This window comes from Equus przewalskii, chromosome 10, assembly GCF_037783145.1.
Source record: "Equus przewalskii isolate Varuska chromosome 10, EquPr2, whole genome shotgun sequence".
NCBI classification, from domain to species: domain Eukaryota; kingdom Metazoa; phylum Chordata; class Mammalia; order Perissodactyla; family Equidae; genus Equus; species Equus przewalskii.
This window is the reverse complement of record NC_091840.1, coordinates 51,938,924-51,965,012: the sequence shown is the minus strand read 5'-3', so window position 1 is coordinate 51,965,012 and position 26,089 is coordinate 51,938,924. Positions and strand designations below refer to the sequence as shown.

General features: G+C 40.1%; 1 protein-coding gene across 2 annotated transcripts in view; it reads left to right on the top strand.

The window, feature by feature from the left end:
- STX8 (syntaxin 8) overlaps positions 1–26,089 on the top strand; it is a 242,512-nt gene that overhangs the window by 145,011 nt on the left and 71,412 nt on the right. For both annotated transcript variants that reach the window (XM_070561064.1, XM_008529293.2), the window contains exon 7: positions 3,608–3,709. In XM_070561064.1, the coding sequence (XP_070417165.1) occupies positions 3,608–3,709 (102 nt within the window). The remainder of the gene's footprint in view (positions 1–3,607; positions 3,710–26,089) is intronic.

Here is a 26,089-nt window from a genome sequence, read left to right as displayed (position 1 = left end):
CTGTTTTATAGTTTTCACTATAGAGGTCATGTGCATTTTTTTGTTAGATTTATTTCTAAGTATTTGATGTAGTTTTTGATGCTGCTATAAGTGATACTGTTTTTTACTTTCATTTTTCAGTTGCTTGTCACTAGTTTATAGAAATACATTGCTCTTTATAATTGACTTTGTATCTGCAGGTTTGTTAAACTCACTTATTAGTTCTAGTAGTTTTTAAATAGATTCCATAGAGTTTTCTATGTACCCGATCATATCATCTGCAAACATATGTACTTATATCTTCTTTTCAAATCTTTTTTGCCTTATTTTCTTGCCTTATTAAACAATGTAGGACTTCTAATCAAATGTGCAATGGACGTCATCAGAGCAGATGTCTTGACCTTGTTTCCTGATCTTAGAGAAAACGTGTTCAGTGATTCACCATTAGGTACAATGTTAGCTCTAAGTTTTTCATAGATGTCCTTCATCAGGTTGAAGAAGTTCTCTTTCATTCTCGTTTTGCTGAGAATTTGTATCATGAATGGACACTGAATTTTGTCAAATCCTTTTTCTGCATTTATTGAAATGCTCATGATTAACTCCCTTAGTCTGATCATTGATTTTACATATGTCTTCTTTTCAAATATATGCATTTAGAGCAATAAACTTCCATCTAAGCTCTGCTTCATTTGCATCCCACAAACTTTTATGTTGGATGGTTGTTATCATTCAGTTCCAAATATTTTCTGTTTCCTCTTGTGATTTCATTTTTGTCCCATGTGTTATTTAGAGGTGGTTTTCTTAATATTCACATTTGGAGATTTTTCAGTTTTCATCACATATGGTGTTTTATCACGATGAAAGGTTCCTTTTTCTCTCTGGTAGTACCCCTTGGCCTGACATCTATCTGGTCTGATATTAATATAGTCATGCCAGCTTTCTCATGCAAATGCTTTCTGTGCTTTATGTTTAAAATGAGTTTCTTGTGAAAGCATATAGTTGGGTCGTCTTTCTTTTTTTAATTCTGCCTGACGTTCTTTGTCTTTTAATTAAGGAGTTCGTCCATTTTTATTTAACGTGACTATTGATATAGTTGGGTTTAATTAAATCTGTCACCTAGATATTTATATTCTTTTTCCCCGGTCTGTTCTTTGTTCCTCTGGATATGCTTTCCTGTCTTCTTTTGGGTAAATCATACATTCTTGGTTTTTAATTTTATTCCCTCTATTGAACTTTTATTTTTTAAGCTATACCTCTGGGAGTTGGGCGATGGTGTGTGTGTGTGTGTGTTGGTTTTCTTTTTTTTCTTTCTTTTTTTTTAAGTGATTGCTTTAGAGCTGTGTTGTTCAATATAATAGTCACTGGCCACATGTGGCTATTTAAATTTTAATTAATTGAAATATGAAAAAATAAAAATATATCCCCGACAGTAGCATGGAGAATGGATTGAAAGGATTCAGGACTAGAAAGAGTAACATAAGTTAGGACATTGTCTTAGAAACACTGGCAAAATTTTGTGAGATGTTAGTAACACAGTTTAAGAGAAATGGTAAGCTTGAGAGATAATGGGGAGGTAAGAGCTGAGTGACTCTTAAGAGTTCTAGCTTGGGCAGCAAATGAATAGTGCTGTCACTGAGGCAGGACAGCTAGGAAGAAAGTTAAATTTGGGAGAAGATGCAGAGTTTAGTTTCAGAGACCTTGAGAGTCAGATGTTTGCAGGAATTTCAAGGCAGAGATAACTAGTAGACAGTTGACTGTATGGGTCAGGAATTACGGAGAGCTATGTAGGGCAGAGAATTTTCACGTTTTTAATTTAAATATTGATGAACTGAAAAGTGTAGAAAATCACCTTGTTAGTATTATAGAGTAAAAAGGTACAGAACTCTGGGGATCGCCAACATTTAAGAGGAAGAAGAGACTCTAGACAGAGCTTATAGATAGATGGAAGGAGAACTGGGAGACAGCATGTTACTGAATTTGAGGGAACAGAGAGTTATCAGTGAATTATTACATGGTGAAAGATTTTCTACGCAGGTGTTACATGGATGATATTTGACAAATTTGGCTTACATGCACTTTTCTGAGAAGCAGCGAAGTGCTTTGAAATTATTCAGTGCTTTTATCTCTTAGACTCCATTCATTCTTTGCCTTTATCTTTTAGTATTTATTCTATCTTGCTGTGTACTAGGCTCTCACTTAGGGGCAGAAGATATAGAGATGAATCAAAGTTTCTGTCGTACTCTTTCTCTAAAGGAAAGACATACAAACAAATAATTAGAAGACAAAATATAAGGTCTGTAAGTAAAAAGAGGTTGTAGGAAGTGCTGCAGGAGGCCGGAAGGAAGAGTACCCCACTCCTCTGTGCCTTCACAAGCTGTTCTGCTTGCATGGATGGCCCTTTTCCTGCTCCTTCATCCACACGGCCGAAACTCAGCTCAAGCGTCATTCTGGAAATGTCCTTTGACTTCCCTGTTTGTTTTATTTAATTCTTTAAGAAAAATGGTGACTCAGACAACTTATTTCTAAAGCAATCACCAAAAAAAAAAAAGAGGAAGGGAGGGAAGGAGAAAGGAAAGAGAACCAAAATTGAAAAAATAATATATACTCATTATGAGAAATTCAGGCAACACGGAAAATACCAGAAGATCACCCAGGATCCCACCACCTAGAAATAATCATTATTAACATTAGATTAACATCATCCAGAGATATCTTTATAGGTTTGTACATATGAAAGGTTGGATAGAAATAATTTTGCATAATTAATATCATACTATATTTTAAATGTTAAGTGCTTAATTTCACTTTACAAAGATTAGCGTGAGAAAGATAAACTTCAAAGATTCTTTACAAGAAATAGTAACTACTAAAAGATTCTTCTAAGGTTAACAAAAAATTGCATAAAACATTGAAGCTTCATGATTGTATAAAGCTGTAAGTTTCTGTGTTTATTACTTTTCAGCAGCTTGATGGGACTCTGCTGTGAATGATGAAGAAATTAGCACCGTCAACTTCTTTTCACCCTCCTCCCTGGCCCTCCAGCTGCTTCCTGGTTTTCAGTTATAATTACCTTGTCACTGCTTATAACATTTATCTACCTTTCTGTAACCCAATCCATATATTTGTTTATTCTCAGCTCAGTATTTAAATGGATTCCATTCTCACCATCATCTCTTATGTCATGGTCTCTGGCTTCTCCATTCTAGAGTTCTTTATTTTTATTCACCTCTTGGTTGGCTAGATTTCATCATCAAGTAGTTTTCTTAAGAAGGACCCCAGTAGTCCCTGAAGTCTTCTTTACTGTCTGTCTGTCACCTTTATACTCAAAGGACAACTTGGCTGGGCATAAATTTGTTAGGTCATGCTTTCTTTCCCTGAACTTTTGACATTTCTGTCTCCTGGAATTGTCCTAAACCGTTTTTTTTTCTTTACGACTACTCCCCCCACACTCGCCCCTTTTATGAATCAGAATTGCAGTTTTCCAAGAAGAGGCATGAGTTCTTTACCTCTTCACTCACAGCCCTTGGGAGAATTCTTACAAGGAAGGACTACCACCGCTATAATACTTTGATGTGAACCAGGGTATTGGGGGTATTAACCATGCATCTTTGTTTATTTTCCTTTCTAGAAATAATTGATGACCTTGCCAACCTGGTGGAGAATACAGATGAGAAACTCCGCACTGAGACCAGGCGTGTCAATATGGTGGACAGAAAGTCAACATCTTGCGGTGAGAGAGCTGTAGCTGTGGTTCTGCCTCTTGAATCACTTATGGATTTACCCTGCTCGATTTCCCATGTTTGTCTAATTACTGCAGGGATTTGCTTGCTCCTCTGACACAGAAGCACTAAAATTGCTCAAAGATACCCAAGCCTTGTTAAAATGAAATGAATTGTTATGAGTGCAGGGGAAGTATATAATAAATGCACTGTTGGTTTTTTTCATTTAAAATAAGAAACCTTCCTGTGTGCTTGCAGCGAATAATAGTTGGGAAATTGTATGCCGTCATGCAGGTTGGTGGTGGTAGATCTCATGGGTTTTTAAAGGCGAGCTCACTTACTTTGTGCCTCTTTTTGTTCACAAGCCTATTTGTGGAAGCTTGAACTGCGGAGCAGTTAGGAGCCGAGGTTCTGAAATCCAACAAATTTCAAATCCTTTCTTTAGTGTTGTTATCTTTGGCAGTCACTTTACTCCTTAATACCTTGTACCTTGTAAAATGGGGATTCACATGCCAAGTTATTAATCACTTGGAGTGATTCTTAAAATACTGATTCCCAGGTCCTCCCCTAGAGATTCTGACCGAGCAGGGCTGGGTTGGAGTTCAAGAGTGTTCATCATTTAACAGGTTCGCCAAGCTATTCTGATGCAGGTACTTGCTCTCTGTAGAATTTCTGATGTAGAGTTTTGTGAGGTTTAAATTATGTATTGCCTGTGCACGGTGCCTTGCCCAAAGGAGAGCGACGATAAATGCTGGTGACAGTAGTAGCCATCACAATGATTGTTATTTGGTGCCTTGTCTCACAAAGGTGTACCAGGTTTATAAAGCTAATACCTTTACTATAAATAGAAATACAGCATCACTAAAAAAACTAATGATCGGAGCACATACTTTGCCTAACTTTTAGCCCTTTCAATATGAGAAACATAATGGGTCCCTCTGATCTATCCAGTTTGAGAACAAGGACCTCTGTGCAAGGGTCACCTGAGATGTACAGCCTGAGGAGCATTACCTCCCTTGCTGTGTTTGCTAGTTCCAGAAGTCTAGAACGACAGAGAGAGGACCAGGCAGATACGGACTCTGGAACCTCAGAGGAAGTGGACCTCTGAGGGCCTACCTGCTTCCCAGTTATCATCTAGCCGATACCAGCCCACTCTGTGCTTCTGCTCTGTAGGCGTGTGCCTCCTCCTTTCTGCCAGAAGCAAGGCCTCCTTGCTTTTGCTTTACCAACCTTCTCACGTGACTTCTATCCACAGAAACTTTGTTCTTTGCATTAGATCCTGAAACTTTGGAGACAGAGATATGGATCCACTCCCACGTCTGTCTCTTATTATCTTTGATTTCTGTATAAACTTAATCTTACTGAGCCTTAGTTTCCTAAGCTGTAAAAAAGTGGATAACCTGGTTATCCAAATGAAATTGTCTAGAATGTGTAAAGTGTCTAATGCTGACCATCTTCCCTGGCTTTCCGTATTAATGTGGAGAGGCACTAGAGTGTCTCCATTCAGAGTGTGGCTCTAGAACCTGGACTCACATCCCGGCTCCGCCACTCACCAGCTGTGTGACACTGGGAAAGCCCAAACTCCCCTTCACCTCAGTTTTCCCATCTTTGAAATGGGAATAATAATGGTATATAACTGAGAGGGTTATTGTAAGGAATAAATGAATTAATATAAAGATAGAGATATGAATATAGATATAGATGATATAGATACAGATAGATACATATGGATATACAGCACTTAGAACATGTTTGGCACATAGTAAGCAGTGAGCAAATATTAGCTCTTACCTTTGTATGTCTAAAGTAGGAAGAGTCTTCCCAATTAAATGACAACTTTCCTGAGGTCTTTTTGATGTGCTAAGCAATCATATTGCTATTAATTTGGAGTGAACATATTCACAGACACGTCGTATGCCCCTCAGCACACCATTCGTGAAGTCATAATGGAGAATATTGATTCTACTGTTGCTAATTTTTTACTGTATGGTATTACCTAGTTTCGGTATTTATACCCAGAAATGTCCATAAAATCTTCTGAGCTGAACTGTTTCAGAAATTTAGAGACTCCTAGAATTGCTAAAATATATGTTTTTAAAACTTAGTATCTTAAAATATGTTAACTCTAAATTTATCTCATGCCTTATTTGTATTTAGTTATTTGTTATATATTATATAATAGTTATATACTTTAAAATATATTATTCGTAACAGAATTATATGTAGTGACTCAGAAGGTAGAAGCACAGCAGTACAGTGTGGTAGATACTGAAAGAAGAAATTTCTTTATTCCTTCAGTGGAATTACTTTAGAAAAAATTTCTTAGCCCTCCAAATTTTTCCTAATATTTACTTAGCAGTTCCATCAGTATCATAGATCAACACCCGAATAACTACCCTTATACCATTTCTGATGCCTGATACCTTTAAAGGAAAACTTAGTGCTTTTATATTTTTAGAGAGAAGTTTGTGATTATATATGTGTTTGTTGACAGACAGTGCTAGTTTTTGCATATTGATGACAGTTCAGCATGTGGCCTCCAGAGCTATGGGGAGGTCAGGCAGGCATGTCTTTATGACACCTAGCAATTAACTTCTGAGTATTTCACTGGTCAGTATTAAGCCTTTGAACAGAAGGCATATTGTGGAATTTACTGAGTAGGTCTAGCAGCCCTTGGTAAAATTAGCCTGACCTTTTTTTAAAAATATTTTTTATTGTGGTGAAATATACATAACATAAATTTTACCATTGTAACTATTTTTAAGCGTGCAGTTCAGTGGCATTAAGTACCTTTGCATTGTTATTGCCACCATCACCACCATCCATCTCCAGAACTTTTTCATCTTCCCCAACTGAAACTCTGTACTCGTTAAACACTAACTCCCCATTCCGCTCCCCCCAGCCCCTGGTAACCACCCGTGCTTTCTGTCTCTATGAATTTGACCACTCTAGGGACCTCACATAAATGGAATCAGGCAGTATTTGTCCTTTTGTATCCAGCTTATTTCACTTAGCATACTGTCTTCAGTATTCCTCTATGTTCTAGCATGTGTCAGAATATCCTTCCTTTTTTAGCTGAGTAGTAGTCCATTGTATGGATATGCTACATTTGGTTTGTCCATTTATCTGTCAGTGGCCTCTTGGGTTGTTTCCACCTTTTGGCTATTGTGAATAATGCTGCTGTGAACGTGAGTGTACAAGTATCAGTTCAAGTCCCTGCTTTGTTGCGGATCTACCCAGAGGCGGAATTGCTATATCAAATGGTAATTCAGTGTTTCACTTTTTTGAAGAACCACTATACTAACCTGAACTTTTGTTTTGCTTCCAGCCTCTAAACTCTTAGGTTCTTTCTAGTAGTTTCTCTTTTTATCAGGCTGAGAGTGGCAGGCAAGTGGGGCAAAAGTTAAGGCCCTGGGCCCAGCTCAATTGGGAATTGTAATAGGAGACCCTTCCTATTATCATTATTATTGTTATTATTATTATTGTTGTTATTGTTATTAAACTGGGACCCCAAAGAGCTACACCCTTAAGATTAAAGTGACCCAGAAGTAAACCTGTCTTGGGGACTGTGAAGAAGGCAGCCTTGGCACGAACAGAATAGGAGAAGAAAAAGAAAGGAAAAAACTACAGTTCCTGATAGGTCCAGTTGTGGTCACAGAAAGGCCACACCCAGGGTGGGTTTGCACCCTGGGGGTCCATGCTCAGGATGGGCCAGGAAACCTCATAGCCTGAATGTGTTTTGAGGCACTCACCTGTTTGTTATAGCTCCAGGTGCCTGGCAGAAACAAGGAAATGCTTCTCTGGAAGAGCGCGTATTTATCCTAAGTCTCTAGGAATCAACCAAAAGTAATTTTTTCAGGGCAGTGACCAGCACACGGTCAAAGATAACCTAGCATACATGGAAACAGCACAACATGAGCAAGGATCAGCACAGGCCACAGAAGCCAGTCTGCACAGACATGCGGTATTAGAATGATCAGGCGTGGGTTATAAAGTCAATGATCCTTATTATATCTAAAGAAAGAAATGATAGGCTTGAAAGTATCTTCAGAGAATAGGAAACTATAAACAGTAACATAGAAGATTTGAAAAGGAATCAAATAGAACTTCTAGAAATAAAAAATAACTGAAGTCAAAACTCAGGAGAGATTCTCAGGAGAGAATCAACTAGAAGACAGATCAGGGAAAAAACAAACTGTATTCCCTTTCCATAAATTTACAAGAGGATATCCAGATGCAACTGAAGTTAAATTACCACCTTAATAAGAAAGGCATTTGGCAGGCAGGGGCTTGGTCCAAAAGCCTCAAGACATAGCAAAGACTCAATCATCTCTTCTTCCCAAATGCAAGGCCAGATTGATCATTTTTACGTAAACACACGCATACGTACATGAAACTGCAAGCGGGATATGTTTTAACTACTTAGGGGGTGGGAATTAACTCACTCAAGTGTAACTTGGTTACTGTCCCCATGGCACTCTATTACTGTTTAAGAGGACTTGAGTGAGCTGAGGACAGCAGCCGGCACATCGTCATTGTGGTTAAGGGAGTGCAAAAATAGGTTGTGAACCGTGAAATGGTCTTTTGTTTCCCTACTCTCAGCACATCTTCCTTGCTGATCCGATATATCAGTCATAGATGCTTTTGCAGTGAGGAAATTTCTAGTTATAAGTACAGACCAAATTGCAGGGGGGCCACCCACCAGGGCCTGGTGATGAATTTGTTTGTTCAGTTGTTAACAAAGGATTCAAGCACCTCTTTGTGAACCTTTCACTCGGGAGCCCAGGCTTTAAAATGTTTACTGCCATCTTTGTGTGGTTTTTCCTCCCTTTGCTTTACCCACCCCCACCCCAATAATGACATCATGTAGAAAACAATATTGATTTTTTTCCAGCTTCTAAACAGAAATTAGACCGGTATTTTCCATTGGTACCTGTATATATTTTCAGATCTGCTCCTTGTATGAAGGACATCTACATGAAAGCAGGATCTTTGTAATTGCAGTTTAAATATTCAGTGTGCCTAGACCTCATTAGAATTCAAAATAGAGCCTCGTCTGAGTCTGACGGACGGAGCCAATTGTGAAAGGCCAGACGAAGAGTTCTGAATGACTCCAGTTGAGGGACAGTGTTGCTTCTCAGCATATTGACTATTACATAATGTTGTCGAAGCACATTTATTGTGATTTCAGCAACATTTCAGTGATGTGGTTAGAAATTAGCCCAGCTGACACTGTGTTGACGCTGTCTCAACCTGGGACCATTGGATTTGGGTTTGCCTTCCGCTTTTTGGAATGTGCTTGTCCTAGGAAGGTGAAGCCGTTCAGTGGCTAGCAGCAGGCCGGCACAGCATGGGCATGCAAACAGACAGACCTCGATCACAACTTGAGCTCTGCCCCTTACAACCTGGGTGACTTGGAGAGCCTCTTGCCTTCCTCCTCTGTAAAATGAGTGTCACAATTACTAGTACATGTGATTATTCTGCAGACTAAATAAGAACAAGTTGGGTGGCATAGTGACTGGTTCTGGTGAGTCCTCATTAAACGCCAGCTATGTTAATATGTGGGTTTAAACTGGTTGCCGAGAGCTGGCTCTGCAGATAAGACTCAGAGCTCTCACCTCTGTTGGAAGCTGGCGTAGAAGGGCCTTTAAGGAGAATCGTGGTGATTTGAGTAAATTATGCAGGGATATTTTGGAGGTAGGAAGTTAGCATCCTCGTTTGATTAGAAATGGAGTTGATTTTTAAAAAATAAACTGAAATTTGGAATTTTGCAGCTGAAGTCCTTGACCACTCCATGAAAGTGGTGAACGCCACCGCCAGTATACATGCGATGGTGTTGGTGCTGCCTTACCCTTGGGTGACTCTGAACATACTTTCTCTTATGTTAGCTCTTTGGAACCTAAAAGAACATAGGTAAGAAACTGAGTTCTAAGTTGTTTAGTTTATTTAACTGACCTTAGAGACAATTTAATCACTCAAGGAATTATTTTAAAAACCCTACCACAAACACAGACAATTGATTTGGAGCTGACTGATGAGTGGAGTAGGTCTGTGCCCAGGATCCAAACCTGCGACCCCGGGCCGCTAAAGCAGAGCACGTGAACTTTAACCATTCAGCCACTTGGTCTGACCCCAATGATATTATATTTTTAGCCTTTCTATGTTTTTAAAATTTTATTATAAACCTATTTTTCTTTTAGTACCATTAGTACCATCCTATCAAACAGATGTACCATCATTTACTCAAATACACTTGTTTGGAGGCTTTTAGATTATTTCTGCATTTTGCTATATAAGTAATGCTGTATTACATGCATAAAGCTGTTTCCACATTTAGGATTTTTTCTGTCTACTAGGGTATTGGTTAGGATGCTTCCAAAGCCAGAATCAGAGACTGGCTCTGGCTGTCTTATCTCAGTGGAGCCCTGATTGGAAGGTTGTTTGGGGCCCAGAGAAGTGACAGGAAGCTGGAGGGCCAGGGGGCAGAGCAGCCATCCCTGGGTAGGGTGAGCGAGGTCGGGATGCTGAAACCAGAGTTGATGAGTGACACCACTGCCTCTGACCATCTCTGCCTCTCTCGGTCAGAGGAGGAGTGCCGAACTGGCCAGGCCTGGCTGCCAAGGGTGGGCAGAGAAAGAGTCTAGCTGTGTTGGACTTCACGTTATGGGAGCACCCTCAAGATGGAAATGGGGGTTGGGTCTGGAAGCTGGGAAAAAATCAAAACAAAACACATTGTCCATTATGGGTATATTTCCCAAGTAGATTTATCTAGACCCAGGGTGGGAGCAGTGTTAAGCCTTTTGATATATATTGCCAAATTATTTTCTAGTGATGTATCAGAAAGCATCCCCCACCTGAAGTAAGAGTGACAGATGCTTGCTAAGATCCACTGCCTCTCCTCACCTCACTTCCCTTGAGTAACTTCTAGTATTTGAGGAGGTTCTGTCTGTCAGAAATAGCTCTTCTCCCTCGACTTCTGTGACACAGCATCCTCCCAGGATTGATCCTACCACTGCAGATGCTTACTCCTTCTCTTCCTTTGTTCTCTTATTTGTTATGTCAGGCACTGAGGAGAAAAAGTCAGAGAAGACGTGGCGCCTGGCCTCACGGAGCACTCGCCTAACAGGAAGGCAGCTAACTCAGGGCAGTGCACTGGAGGCCCTAGATGTTCGCAGGGCAGTGGGGGCAACCGCACTGGGGCCACCCTTGTGCTCACCTTGATCTGACAGAAAGTTGAGTGGAAATGTAACAAAGGCAAGTAGGAGAAAATAGCATTTCGGGCAGTAGGACATCCAGGTTTTGAAGGAGGCACTAAGGCAGGAACCTGTACTCAGTTTCTCAAACAAGAAATAGGACTGGCTGGCTGGGATCAAGGCTGCCTGCTGGAGAGGTATGGAAAACGAGGCAGGATGGTGAGGCTGGGACCAGACCCTAGAGAGCCTACGTGCTAGTTCAGTCTCCCTTTGTCTTTTGTTTTTTCCCTCCTCCGCCTTCTATTGAAGACAATGCTTAGGGCTCAGTCCTCTGCTCTTTTTCTCTTGGCACTTTTTCTTGAAGCTACTCCATCTGCTCTGTTGGATGGCTTCATAGGCAGCTAACAGTCCAGCATCTCAGACCCAGGCTTCACCTGAATCTCGAGGTCTGTGTCTTCCTCTGCCACCAATCAGTTTCTCTACTGCCCCCAACACCCTCTCAGTGTGTACTTGTTCCTGTAGGCTCATTATCTTTATCCCCAAGTAAGCTTCCTCTTCCATGCTTCGTATTTTTTCAGGCTCAAAACTGCCTTCATCCCTTCAAATGCTTTTGGAGGCCAGACAGGAAACCTTCATGAATGAAGTGGGCCACTGTGATTATCTCCAGCGGCAAACTAGACAGTAAACAGCAGGTTTTTGCCAAGTGGGAATGCCAGATCATCTGTTTATTTTTTTAAGAGAAGCCTGAAATCTGGATCTTTAAGTGAAGTCTCCCAATATTTTAGTGTTGACAATAAATTAACGTTTTAAAAAATTCCGTGTGGGCCAAATAAATCATGTTGCAATGTACTACTTTGGGACTTCTCTTTCACTTCTATCTAGTCAGCCCCAAGGCCTATTTGAGAATACCTCTGAAATATCTCTCTGCCCTCTCCCTCACTTTATGTTCTCATCACTCTATTTCTGGTTCTTGTCACATTTATATAGCCATCAAAAATAATAGTGAAGTCTGTTTATTGGTACAGAAAAATGTGTGTGATTGTAATCTTGATGATAAACTGTGGCCCCCATCTTCTGGTTTTGGTGTATAATTGCCGCAAACATCTACCCAGCTATCAGCATTAGAAAGATAAATAAGATGAGTCCCCCTCCTTAAGCTCCTCTTTTTTATCTTTTGGGGCTTTTTTTTTTTTTTTAGAGATTGCCACCTGAGCTAACAACTATTGCGAATCTTCTTTTTTTTCCCCTGCTTTTTTCTCCCCAAATCCACCCAGTACATAGTTGTATATCTTAGTTGTGGATCCCTCTAGTTGTGGCATGTGGGACACTGCCTCAACATGGCCTAGTGAGCGGTGCCATGTCTGCGCCCAGGATCTGAACCCTCGACCGCTGAAGCGGAGTGTGTGAACTTAACCACTCACCCACGGGGCTGGCTCCAAGGTGGGGTGGGGTTTTTTTCGGCTGGGATAGATTCGCCCTGAGCTAACATCTGTTGCCAGTCTTCCTCTTTTTTCTTTTTTTCCTCCCCGAAGCCCCAGTACATAGTTGTATATTCTAGTTGCTATTTCTTCTGTGTGAGCCGCTGCCACATCATGGCTGCGGACAGACGAGTAGTGTGGTTCCCTGCCCGGTAACCAAACCTGGGCGCCCAAAGCGGAGTGCACCAAACTTTAACCACTCTGCCATCAGGGCTGGCTCAGCTCTTATTCTTTGGACATGCCTTTTTCAATTGATTTAACAGTGTTTCCCCCTGTAGAGGTATCTTCTATGTTTTAAAAAAATGACTTTTCTCCGTCATGGAGATAATAGATACCAAGTAGTAAAACCATATAGTTTAGAATTCTTAGGAGACCTGCTTCTGAAATCTAAGAGGATACAGTGACTCTTCAATGAATATGTTGGAGTTGCTTGATATCATTGTGAGAGCTAAAATGTACAACTCACAGACCTCCCCTTCTCTTGGCGCCCTAAATGCTCCCTCTCTCCTGGGCCCTTGGTTGCTTGGGAAGGAAGTTTGTATAACGCACCTGTGAAGTCTTTGTGGTCAGATGTCCTTCATATGTGACCACATCACTATTGTCTTCTTTGATTTTGAGTTCCTGCTGTGGAAAAGCCTGTTTTTCTGCTAACAGCATTTATTTGGGTAGAGGGAATAGGAGCAATAAGTTCAAATGTTGATGCTTCAGCTTAATCCAGGCAAAATGAAGCCTTTGAGAGAAGCGCAAAATTGGAAAACCTTCATTTAATGGAAGGTGATTGATAGGGGCTGACAGCCTCAGAGCTGTCGCCGTGACCACCTCAGAGGCTGCTGCACTTCTCTGATGTGTTACGAGGCTGTGACTTTTGCTATCATCAAGGGGTCAGAAATGATAACAAAGTAGAATCATTTTTTGATTATTGTTTTTGCTTGGTGTGGTTTGGAAAGATAAGGTGTGATTTCCAAGAGCGGCTTCTATTGTTATGGAGTAATAATTACACCATATGGGCTTTGGTTGATGCCACTGCTGATGTACGTGTTGTGTGTGTTTTCTGGTAAAGTTTGTTCTCCAGTGAATTCGTCTGCTTCCACCTGGCCCTGTGGGACCAGCGAGCACTGGCTGGGCGTAGGACTCTCAGTAGGCCTGGGCCAGAGTATGTTTTGCGTACTCAAAGTGTACTTTACTGCTGTTATCTGTCTACTTCTTATAGGAGCAGAGTGCCCCGTCATTGCCCAAGATATTTTGCCACCCCAGCTGAATCCTTCATGAGTTCACCATTACACTCAAGTGCTTCTTGTTCATATGTTGATTTTATTTTAGATTTGTAAACAGAAATGGAATGAGGGATTAGATTCTGGTTGTGACTGAAATTACTGCACCTGGGTGAGCCTGAGAGAGAAGTCACTTGATGTCCTTTTACATGTAACATCACTGGCTTAGACTAGATGGCCTTTGAGGTTTCACCGAACTCTGTCATCCACTTTCCATACCCCTTTGCAGAAAATTAGACACTCCTCTCCACCCTGCACACACACACCCACACACATCCCCAGTAAATCAGATATGAGCCAGGGATCCAGGCCAGACGTTTGTCGTTCTTCCCCCTTCATGAGGAGAAGCGCTGGCTAGAGATACTGGCAGAGCTAACTCGTAGCTGTAACAAACTTCAGCGTTATGTATTGCTGTGTCGATTGAAAATTTTTTGACAAACGTATAATTTTTCTCATCAGAACAAAACAAGAGAGATAGGGAAATGTGTTAATGGAAGATATGGAGAAAGTTTGGTAGGTTTTAGTATGTATTTGGCTAGGAAAATAAAGGAATGGGGTTATTGACAATGTTTCCTGGGTTCTGTATTCAAAATTAGTTGATGGAGATTCCTTCTGCTTTTCTCTCAAGTTGGCCTTATAGCTCTAGGGCTATTTTTAGTTACATTTTTTTAAGTGAGCTGGTAGGCATTTTTTATTTTTTGAAAAATATTCCCTAAAATTTAAGTTTTTAGTACAGGTTTCATGCCTCTCCCCCCTTAAAAATTGCAACTATAGAATGGATTAAATGGACATGTAGCTAGTTTTAGGGTTATTAAAGTCACAATTGTTCGTAAGTGGATTATCTTCTTTGCATATTATCAGAACAGAAATTCAAATATCAGATTGCCTGCCTGACTTTCTAGTGCTTGCCACTCTGTTTAAGAGGCCCCCTAGCCCAAGCCAGTTATTGGCATGAGCTCAGAGAATGAGATAGGTTTCTCAACAGCTTAGGAAAAACAAGAACCATTAATAAATAAGGTTGAATGGAAACAAAGTTAAAGAAGGAGTTGTCCTATTTCTAGAAATTATAGTAATTAATACTTGGCTGTAGTTATTTCTAACTCTGTATGGAGCATCTCTCTCAGCACATGTGTTCTTCTGTCCACGAGTGGCTCGCCCCTCCTGCTTGCTGTGCACCATGCAGCAGCTTCAGAGCAGTGCCCACGTGCAAAGCGGCCCAGTTGCAAAGCAGTGCTTACCATCCAGAGACTCTGCCCTTGTGGCTGCTTCTTGGTCACAAAGAAACAGACACCCACTTGGAAGTGCACATGTTTTCATGAAGTTGGAGGGGTTGGGTGGTTTAAGGGAATTTGTGATATTCAGAAAATAGATAATTCTCCCTTACCAAACCCCTTGGAAATGCAGTTTTATAAGCCCTAATGTTAATTTTTAAAGAACTTGACCCTAGACTTGGTTGCATTGCTGAAAGTTTTTTTTTCTCCTAAAGATTGACACCTAAGCTAACAACTTGTCAATTGTTTGGTTTTTTTTTTTGCTTTCTCCCCAAATTCCCCACTAGAGAGTTGTATATTTTTAGTTGTGGGTCCTTCTAGTTGTGGCATGTGGGACGCCGCCTGATGAGCGGTGCCATGTCCACGCCCAGGATCCGAACTGGTGAAACCCGGGTCTGCCAAAGCAGAGCGCGTGAACTTAACCACTCAGCCACGGGGCCAGCCCCCTGCTGAAAGTTTTCATCAGCGTTAGGGATCCATTAATCAGCTCCAACAGAACCTCATCAGTGACTTAGTATTTATTTTTTGGCTCCTCTTTTCTTTCTATCTCAGAGCCAAGCAATAATGACAATTTTCAGTCATTGAACCAGTGGTAAATTCCTTAGAAAAATTGATTTGGGGCTCATCTTAAATCACAGTTGGGTTTTCTCCGGCCATGAGTGTGAACACTGAGATCAATTTCTCCGGATTAGCAGCAAAATGGTCTTTGTATTAGACTTGGGTATCAGCAGGCCGTGACACAGGCCTCCCCTGTGGCAGGCACCTCGGTCTCTCCTCGTCGCTCATGTTCTGTGCCTGGTGCCGACTGCTCATCATCAGGCGTGCACCCTGGTGGGCCTTGGGAGAGCACTTGTCACTAAACAGCCTCCACGTGTCCTTCCGTACATCGATTTGTGCTTATAGGAGCTTTCTCCCCCTTTAGGCCCTTAAAGCAGTAATTCCTTTGACTTTTTGGATTTCTGAAAAGTCTCATTTAAAAAAAATTTCTTGCAGATATGGATCTGATATTTCTCATCATTGTGTTAGCATGTGTCTGGTATAAGCTTTTACCTGTAAACACACAGAGAAATGGAAAGAAAACTGAAAATGGTCACTATTAAAAATTAATACATATGGTGGTGATGGTTGCACAACAATGTGAATATACTTAATGCCACTATCTGTACACTTAAAACTGAGTCAGGTGGTAAATTTTATGTTATGTGTATTTTACCACAATAAAATTTTGTTTCGATTTAAAAAATGAATAAATGCTTGATGCTCCTCATCCCATGAAATTATGATAAAGTTAGAATAATATAATTTCTACAATTCCTTGGCATCTTTATAAAATAACGTGCAATACTGTTTCATACACCCATTTTTTTATGTGATGTGGTAAGAGAATCTTAACTATACATATCTATATAGATTTGCCTAAGCAAAATAGGAATAGGAACAAAAATGGCTTTAAAAAGCAGAGGACACCTCAAAAATAAATATAAGTGAATTCAGCATTATTGTTGCTATATCTTATTTTTGCGATTCGTATTACCATCGGTAAAGCACAGTTACTGATTACTGATAGACGCCTACATCCAAAATATTGGCAATTTATTTTTGAAACTTGAAAAGAGAGTTTTATGGCTGGAATGCTTGATTTCAGCCTTCTCTATTCCTATTATCAGCCCTCTGGTGTTATACTTTTTATATAATTTCAGTGACATCTACTCTTTTTAGCATATTATTTATATCCGTGATAAATAAGGGATGCTTTTTAATCCATTTTGCTACTCTGACTTCCATTTGTTTGTAGATAATGCAGCTTCTAAGAGTCAGGGAGTGTGCATTCTCATTTTAATTAGACAACAGGCAAATCTTACGGTGACATTGCATTTGTTTTACACTTGCTCTTCCTTAGAAGGGTTAAACTTCCAGTACTCCCAAAAAATACTTACCCTCTTGTGATCCAAATTTACATCTCTTCTGCCTGCTTTTCCAACTCTGCTTCTCTTTCTTTCTTTTTCTTTTTCTGGCTTCCATCCTTCCTTCCTCTTCTTCTTCCTTCCTTCTTATATTTTTGGTAGCATGCGATGGCCACAATCAATTTAATGGTCAGAATATGCTGGAGTTGAAATATTTCTCTCTCCCCTTAAAAAACTGCTTTTATTTCCAGTGGCATAAATTCTAGATCTGAGGCAAATTTTTCGGAACAAAATCCCTTTTAGCCTATCAGTACTAAATAAACATATTTCTAAGCACTTTACAAAGTGGAGACCATGATTGTGATCTAATTTTACATGTAAAGGGAGGGAAAAAGGAGGACCAACTGGAAGGAGCCTCTGCTCGTCCTGTGGCTGCTTCTGCAAACTCTTACTAAGCGGAACGTAACATCAGTTGTCTCTGGCAAATTAGAAGATTTAGCTATTTAAAGGCATATATGGGTTTTTTGGAAAAAGAGAAATAAAATTACTACTGATTATACCAATAGTAACCCTCAAAATGGAGCCAGTTGTTTTACTATTTAGGTTTTCTGTCCAAGGTGACTTACAAACTTGTTTGTTTACGCTGCTCATTTCAGAAGAGCCCAATCAGGGGACCCTGGCCTTGCTGAATGCCTGGAAAACTGTTCAGTTTGTAGGTGACGAAAGGTAATAAGGAGCTTTTTTGAGGATTTATTTTTAGTCATTTGAGATTCTCTATTCAACCTTTCCTCCCAGGGCTGATGTGTTTATTTTGAGGGTAGTAACTCCACAGACAGTAATATCTCTTTTCCTTCATATTAATGTTCAAAGTCGGGCTCAGGCTCCTTCACTCCAGTGACAGGATGCTGTAAATAATCCTAAGTAGGTTTCCCTGGGCAAACAGCCCTGTAGCACTGGCAGCCCCCAAGGGGCTCACTCTCATGGGCTCTGGTCTTTGACATCAGCCAATCAAGTAGAGCCCTAACTTCCCATCTTGAAGTTGCGTCTCTGGCTGTGGGATGCTGGGCACTTCCTGTACTCCCTTATTCTCCCTCTCTCCTCTCTTTCTAGTCTTTTCTTTTTTTCTTCCTTTTTTCCTGTTTTCGTTCAGTTCCAGTCTTCCTCTCTCCACTCCCCTTCTCTATTCATCATCTCAGTCAAGAATATACCTTTTAGGGGCTGGCCTGGTGGCGCAGCGGTTGTTTGCATGTTCCACTTTGATGGCCTCGAGTTTGCTAGTTCAGATCCCAGGTACGGACCTATGCACCGCTTATCAAGCCATGCCGTGGCAGGCGTCCCACATATAAAAAGTAGAGGAAGATGAGCACAGGTGTTAGCTCAGGGCCAGTCTTCCTCAGCAGAAAGAGGAGGATTAGCAGCAGATATGTGCTCAGTGCTAATCTTCCTCAAAAAAAAAAAGACCTTTTAAAGGTCTCACTCCACAGCCTCATCTCACTCTCTCAGCCAGCATCCATAAAACCCTGCCATCCTCTGGTTTGTTTTGTCTGTCCCAGCCAGCCACTTTCTCTCCTTGATGTGTCACAGAGCATGGAGCCATCTGGAAGTGTGTTATAGAATGTAACAGAATATAGGAATAGTCCAAGGAGTGCATTTAAAAAATGTTATTGTATAATATCTTTATGATATACTCTGCAACTTACTTTTTAAAAATATCTTCTACATACATTTTCTTGCCACTTCCATTACTCATTTTAAAGTGTGTTGAAGATAGTGAATTAGCACCTGATGCTGTAGCATGGCTGCATTTTGCAAAATTGAAGACTGAAGCAGCCTTTGCCCAAGTCAGTTTCATCTCCTTATTAAAAGGTGTTTTTGTCTTTTGGTCATCTTAGCAGTTGGCCAACCATTTTTGTCTCAGTCAAGCTTTACGGGGAAGGGTCTGTCATGCCTTTAGCTACATAGTTTGGAAACTGGTGGATATCCTCTTAATTTAGGACTTTGTGTTAGGGTAACTTTGCCATGTTCAAGAGATGTATGACTTTATTGATAAAATAATTAAAGTCAGATTATACTTTTGCAATCTTAACCATAGATGAGGCATTGTGCTCTTCGCTCTTTCTGGTAATGAGCACTTCTAGAGGCTTTAAAAAATTTTATTTTATCCCTCAGGGAGGCTCTCTCAGCTAGGGGCCAGTCAGGAAAAAGAGTAATCATACTAGGTATTTCACCCAGGGGAGACTTAGTACAGAGAACTTGCTGCAGTACTGCTGGAAGGACCCGGAGAATAAAGAGGGGAGGGGGAAGTGACTCAGAAATCAGGGACTGCGTGCAGCCGCTACCGCCCCTAGACCCCGGAGAAGGAAGGTGCGGAAGCGGTGTTCCAGAGCCCAGGAGCATGCTCATGGCTGCTCTCCTGGGACTGCTGCTCAGCCAGTGCTGGAACTGCCAAGGAGGGGTCTCTTGGCCCGTGCTGGGACCGTGAGGAGATGCCACCAGACCAGAGCAGGGCTGCTTTGCTGGTTCTGAGTCTGCTAAAGAGAGGCTCCCATGGGATCACTCGGGGAATGTAGACACTTGACAGAGATACTGCTAGAAGCAGACGTGGAAAGAACAGTTTTATCCTTCTTCTTGCATTCTGAACTCCTACCAGTACCTTATTTTGGCAGAACATAACAGGAAGCTAGCTGGCAAGGGAGCCTGGGAAAAGTAGTTTGCAGACTCCAAGCCCCAGCACGACAGAACAGAATAGAGAAGAGCAGGTGTGGAGCTGGGAGGCAACAGGTAACACCTGGCACATAGGCTCTTTCCATGGGGACCGTGGAGATGTTCTGTCTATATCTCACTGAAAATCGTCTGAGATGTTTTCCCAGCCTTTGATGTTTCTTTCAGAATTATTAGGTTCTCTGTGGACCTGTTGAATCAGAAAAGGTTTATATGTATTCTAAAGAACTGTTTGGTTAGAGCCGTTCATCCCAGGCAATATGAATTTCAGAAAACCCAAAAATATACAGATTGTCATTAACAGAAGAAACAGTGTTGTCACATTAAGCACATTAATCATTACTGGAAGAAATGATGCCATTTCCACTGCTTGGCAAATGGACCTCCCACCTACATATTAAATAACTTATAGATATGAACAAATGTACAACAGTTGACTTAATGTCTTATAATTAGATTTCCTTTCTGTCTCTTTGTGGAAGAAAGAACTATGAGAAGTTGCCTGTGAAAAAGGTGACAAACAGAAAGGACCACTGGCCACCCTGCAGTTTTAAAGATTGGAAGGTAAAGTTGAAGAAATCTTCCAGAAATCAGAACGAAAAGACAAGACAGGATATAAAAATTAGAGAATCAGTCCAAGATCCAAATAAGAGGAATGTCACAAAGAAAACAGGAGCAAGGAAATTTTCAAAGGAAAAAATGCAATAAATTTCTCTAGAACTAAGGGACAGGAGTGACCATATTGAAAGAGTAGCCAGCTTAGTAAGTGAAAAAAAGACCCATGTCAAGACACAGCATAATGAAATTTCAAAACATCCACATAAAGAGAAATACCTATAAGCTTCCTAGAGTTGGGGGACGGGGTGCAGGGTGGTGGAGGGAGATCACGTTCAAAGGATCTGAAATCAGAATGGCATCCAGTATGGTATCTCAGCAGAAACGCTGGATGGTAGTGGAGTATTGCAGGAAGCTCCTGGCAGATGAACTTTACCTCAATGATGAGTAACTCCAGAAAGGAGATCTGTGATGCCAGAAATGAGGGAGAGAAATAAAGAGAATTCCCTGGATGATAGCATTGGGAAGACCCAGGAAATCAACTGTTCAACAGACCAAGAGACCATCGTTCTAGAGGAGAGCTAGAGGTCAGGGGAGAAAATAAAATGATATGTTTTCGTGCATGAGAAATTGCACTGAGAGGCTGCTGGAGCGTGAAATTTAGTAGGAGGGAATCTAAGCAATTGAAAAAGAAAGGCAGTTATTAACTCCAGGAAAACAAAAAGTAATACAAAAAAGGAAACATAATTATAATGTGTTACTTAAGAGTGAGTCTTTCTGCATCCATAATAATGTGGGCATTAGTTGTTAATATTACCAAAATGTATGATTTAACTAAGGAAGATGAGAAAGGGAAGAGATGGAGTGTGGGAGAGCTAAGTCCTCCTTATAATGAAAAAGGAAATGACTATCCAGTGTCTAAAACTGATGGAATTTAGAAATTATAGTATGAGCGTATTATTTGAAAATGTGACAGTGAATGATGGAGTAGTCAGAAGGGGGAGGTAAAGATTGCTGTTTTTTATTATAAAGCTTTTTAGATTTGACTTTTTAAAATTTGTGCATGAATCATTTTGATACATAATTTTCTTTAATGTAGGGGGTCTTTAAGTTTGTAGGTTCTGTTGTGTCTTGAGGGATAAGCTTCTAAATAGCAAATTAAAAAATCTGTCAAAAATATAGAGTTTATTCAGTAAAAAAGAATTCAAGGAACTTTTAAATAGAGCTCTTTGTATACCCTTAGTTGGACTTATTCCTAAGACAATGAACTGCAGAAATCTTGAGCTCTGTTAAGTCGGTTTGTTGTTGGGAGTGATATTAGTAGAGTAATTCTTAATCTACTTTGTGTGTTAGCAGGAGAGAGTAAGAGAATAAATATACTGATGCTCTTAGGAACCAGAGAGATACACATAGCAAATGGGAAAAGTAAGAAGGAACTGTTTAGTGTTAGATTTCAATTAGAAGTATTGTGTACTCATGATTAAGAAAGAAATTTCCTACTTTTAACCACTGAAGGAGCCTGGAAGCAACGATACTCCAGTCACAGTCACACACACAATTAGCAGTCACACAGTTACACACACAGAGCACAATTAGCACCCAGATCTTGGTTTCTAAATACTGATCACCACAAAAAGGAACCAAGACTCCTTGCAGAAACAGCTAATCCCAGGTCTGGGGCAGAGAAATATAAGGCGAGCCCAGAACATCTTATGTCAGAAGTCAAGGAAAGGCTCAAACAATGATGAGGGCATATCAGAAGAACACAGGAGCTGGCTTCAAGGAACTGCCACTGGTCAAATTTAGGGCAATTGAAGCAATAAAAGTAATAAGGATGGTAGTGATAGTAATAAACACTGGATTTAACAAATGCATTTATGAGTCCACATCGATAGTCAAAAGAGGTGGAGATGAGACTGGGGAGAGGGTCTTCTTGCCAGCTAATAAACGAACTATGATGAAATTATAAAATCACCATTTTGCAACCACCAGTATAATTGCTTCAGAATCACCGACGGCTGCTAAACTATTGGTGAAAGATTGTGGCAAGTAGAATATTCACAGTCTCAAATTATCACCCCACAGATTATTAATTAATTACAAAGGAAGAAAGATACTTGAACAAAGTGACCACACCTAGCATCACCACCATTAGTGACAACCTAGCATTATATCCAATATATTATCCAATGGGATGTAGCAGGAACTAACACAACATCACCTCCATATTACTTGTGCCAAAAATGTTAACTCATTTCTAATCCAGAAAACAAAGAGTAGTTTAGATTCCTGGACAGTCTATAAGACAACATCCTGGGCCCTTTGAAAGTGTCACTGTCGTGAAAGAAAGAAAAAGATGGAAGGACTGTTGTAGATTAGAGGAGATGGAAGAGACGTGACAACTAAATGCAGTTTGTAATTTTTAGTGGATTCTGGATCAAAACCATACAGCTAAAAGGACATTATTGGGATCATGAGGCGCATTTGACTGTCGACTGTGTGTTAGATAAAGTTATTGTATCAGTGTTAAAATTCTTGGGTATAGCAGTGATACTGTGCGTTTGTTGGAGAATGTCCTTGTTCTTAAGAGACGCATACTGAAGCTTTTAGGAATGAACTATCTTGTGTTTGCTGCTTACTTTCCAAAGTCTCAGCAAAACACACACATGTAATACAGATACAGAGAAAACAGATATGCTAATTATTAATTTTAGATAATTAAATGTTAATTTTTCACTAATGTTACTTGGTAAATCTCAATTAGGGGTACACAGATGGTTTTTGTACTTTTTTCTCTATTTTTCTATAGCTTTTTTCACTTTTTTCCCCCCAATTATTTTATTGAGGTCATAATGATGTATAACATTGTCTACTTTCAGGTGTACATTATTGTTTATCAGTTTCTGTATAGACTGCTTTGTGCTCACCACCAGTAGTCTAATTTTTATCTGTCCCCATACATATGTGCCGCCATACCTCTTTCACCCACTCCCCTACCCACTTCCCCTCTGGTAACCACTTATCTGTTCTCTTTGTCCATATGTTTGTTTATCTGCCACTTAGGAGTAAAATCATGCAGTGTTTCTCTTTCTCTGTCTGACTTATTTCGCATAACATCATACCCTCAAGGTCCATCTATATTGTTGCCAATGGGAACATTTTGTCTTTTTTATGGCTGAGTAGTATTCCATTGTGTGTGTGTGTGTGTGTGTGTGTGTGTGTGTGTGTGTGTATATATATATACCACATCTTCTTTATCCTTTTATCAGTTGAATGGCCCTTGGATTGCTTCCACATCATGGCTATTGTGAATAATGCTACAATGAACATAGGGGTGCATAAATCTCTTTGAATTGTTGATTTCAAGTTCTTTGTATAAATATCCAGTAGCAGGATAGCTGGATAATATGGTATTTTTATTTTTAATTTTTTGAGAAATGTCCATACTGTTTTTCATAGTGGCTGCACCAGTTTGCATACCTACCAGCAGTGTATGAGGGTTCCCTTTTCTCCACATCCTTTCCAACACTTGTTATTTTTTGTCCTGCTAATTATAGCCATTCTGACAGGTGTAAGGTGATATCTCACTGTAGTTTTGATTGGCATTTTCCTAATGAGTAGTGATGTTGAACATTTTTTCATATACCTTTTGGCCATCTGTATATCTTCTTTGGAAAAATGTCTGTTCATATCCTCTGCCCATTTTTTGGTCAGGTTGTTTGTTTTTTGTTGTTGTTGAGTTGTATGAGTATATAGTTTGGAAATTAACCACTTGTCAGATATGTGGTTTGCAAATACTTTCTCCCAGTTGGTGGGTTGTCTTTTCATTTTGTTCATGGTTTACTTTGCCTTGCAGAAGCTTTTTAGAGTAGCGTAGTCCCATTTGTTTTTCTTTTGTTTCCCTTGCCTGAGTAGACATGGTATTCAAAAAGACGTGGTATTGAAAAAGATGTCAAAGAGTGTACTGCCTGTATTTTCTTAGGAGTTTTATGGTCTTACATTCAAGTCTTTTATCCTTTTTGAGCTAATTTTTGTGTATGGTGTAAGACAATGGTCTGCTTTCATTCTTGCTTGTGGCTGTCCAGTTTTCCCAACACCATTTATTGAAGAGACTTTCCTTTCTCCATTGTATGTTCTTGTCTCCTTTGTCGAAGATTAACTGTCCATAGTTGTGTGGTTTTATTTCTGGGCTTCCAGTTCTGCTCCATTGATCTGTGTGTCTGTTTTTGTACCAGTGCCATGCTGTTTTGATTACTGTAGCTTTGTAGTATGTTTTGAAGTCGGGGATTGTGATGCCTCCAGCTTTGTTCTGTTTTCTCAGGATTGCTTTGGCTATTCGGGGTCTTCTGTTGTTCCACATAAATTTTGGGATTCTTTGTTCTATTTCTGTGAAGAATGTCCTTGGGATTCTGATTGGGATTGCACTGAATCTGTAGATTGCTTTAGGAACTATGGATATTTTAACTATGTTTATTCTTCCAATCTGTGAGCATGGAATATCTTTCCATTTAGTCTTTTCTTCAATATATCTCTTTCACTAATGTCTTATAGTTTTCAGTGTATAGGTCTTTCACCTCTCTGGTTAAATTTATTCCTAGATATTTTATTCTTTTTCCATTTTTTCTGTAGATTTTAAATTTTTCAAAATAAGAAGTTGGGACAAAAGGGGGAAAATATAAACAGTGAAGTTTCCCATGGATTAATATCTTAGTTCACATTTTAATGTTGTCTAAGGAGGAAATGAATACCTGATGAAATTTCTAGGTGTGCCACTAATACACTCTTTCAAATCTAGTATTCCATAGGAAGAGCTTTACAGATGAATACGTTTTGGTGTGAGCAAGATGGCATTAGGCAAACATGATAGATGCTGTACCTGTAGGATCATAAGGCTCCAGCCACTCAGGAAGTGAGATTCTATAATGGTCCCACTATGGGCTTTTCTCTGAAGACCTTGGCCATCGAGAAGATAAGAATTGAGGGGCTGGCCTGGTGGTGTAGCAGTTCGCGCACTCCCATGTGGCAGTCCAAGGTTCGCCAGTCCGGATCCCAGGTGCAGACCTATGCACCACTCATCAAGCCATGCTGTGGCAGGCGTCCCACATATATAAAGTAGAGGAAGATGGGCACGGATGTGAGCTCAGGGCCAATCTTCCCCAGCAAAGAGAGGAGGATTGGCGGTGGATGTTAGCTCAGGGCTAATCTTTCCTCAAAAAAAAAGGTAAGAAGTGAAATCTAAGCATTACTTACTCACATATTAAGCTTATGTGCTCCCTCAGCTGGAGTACTTTGTGAACTTGAGTCATTACAGTTTAGTTTTCCATCCTGAAAGTCGTCACACTGTGGGGAAATTGTTTGGATGTTTATCTCCTCACTAGACCCTGAGCTCCCTGAGGTCTTTTGACTGTATCTTTTGATCCAGATTCCCAGCAACTAGCAAAATGATTGGCTTTGAATTGGATTTATTTGAAAGGCAACTGAAATAGTGTAGATGAGGATTTTCTGACTCTTCAAACATTTTTTTAAGGATTTGTCAGTCTGGAAAGACCAGATTTGAATAGGGATAGAAAGTTTATTAGATTATGAATGGTGTGCATAGGGTACACTTGGATTTGGTCCTCATTGTCTACAATACCCAAATGCCTAGGAGCATTAAAAAGAAACACTACTGTCACATAGGTAAATTCCTTAAGTTTAGTATCTTCCAGCCACCATTATTCATTTTGCAAAAGCTTTCACACACACGGTACAATGGAATATCAGTCAACCAGGAAAAGGAATGAAGTACTGATACATGCTACAATATGGATAAACCTTGAAACATTATGCTAATTGGAAGAAGTCAGACCCAAAAGGCAACGTACTGTATGATTCCATTTATATGAAATGTCTAGAACAGGCAAATCCATAGAGACAGAAAGTAGATTAGTAGTTGGCATGGGTTTGGGAGGAAAGGGGAGAGATTGCTTAATGCGTATGAGGTTTCATTTGGGGGTAA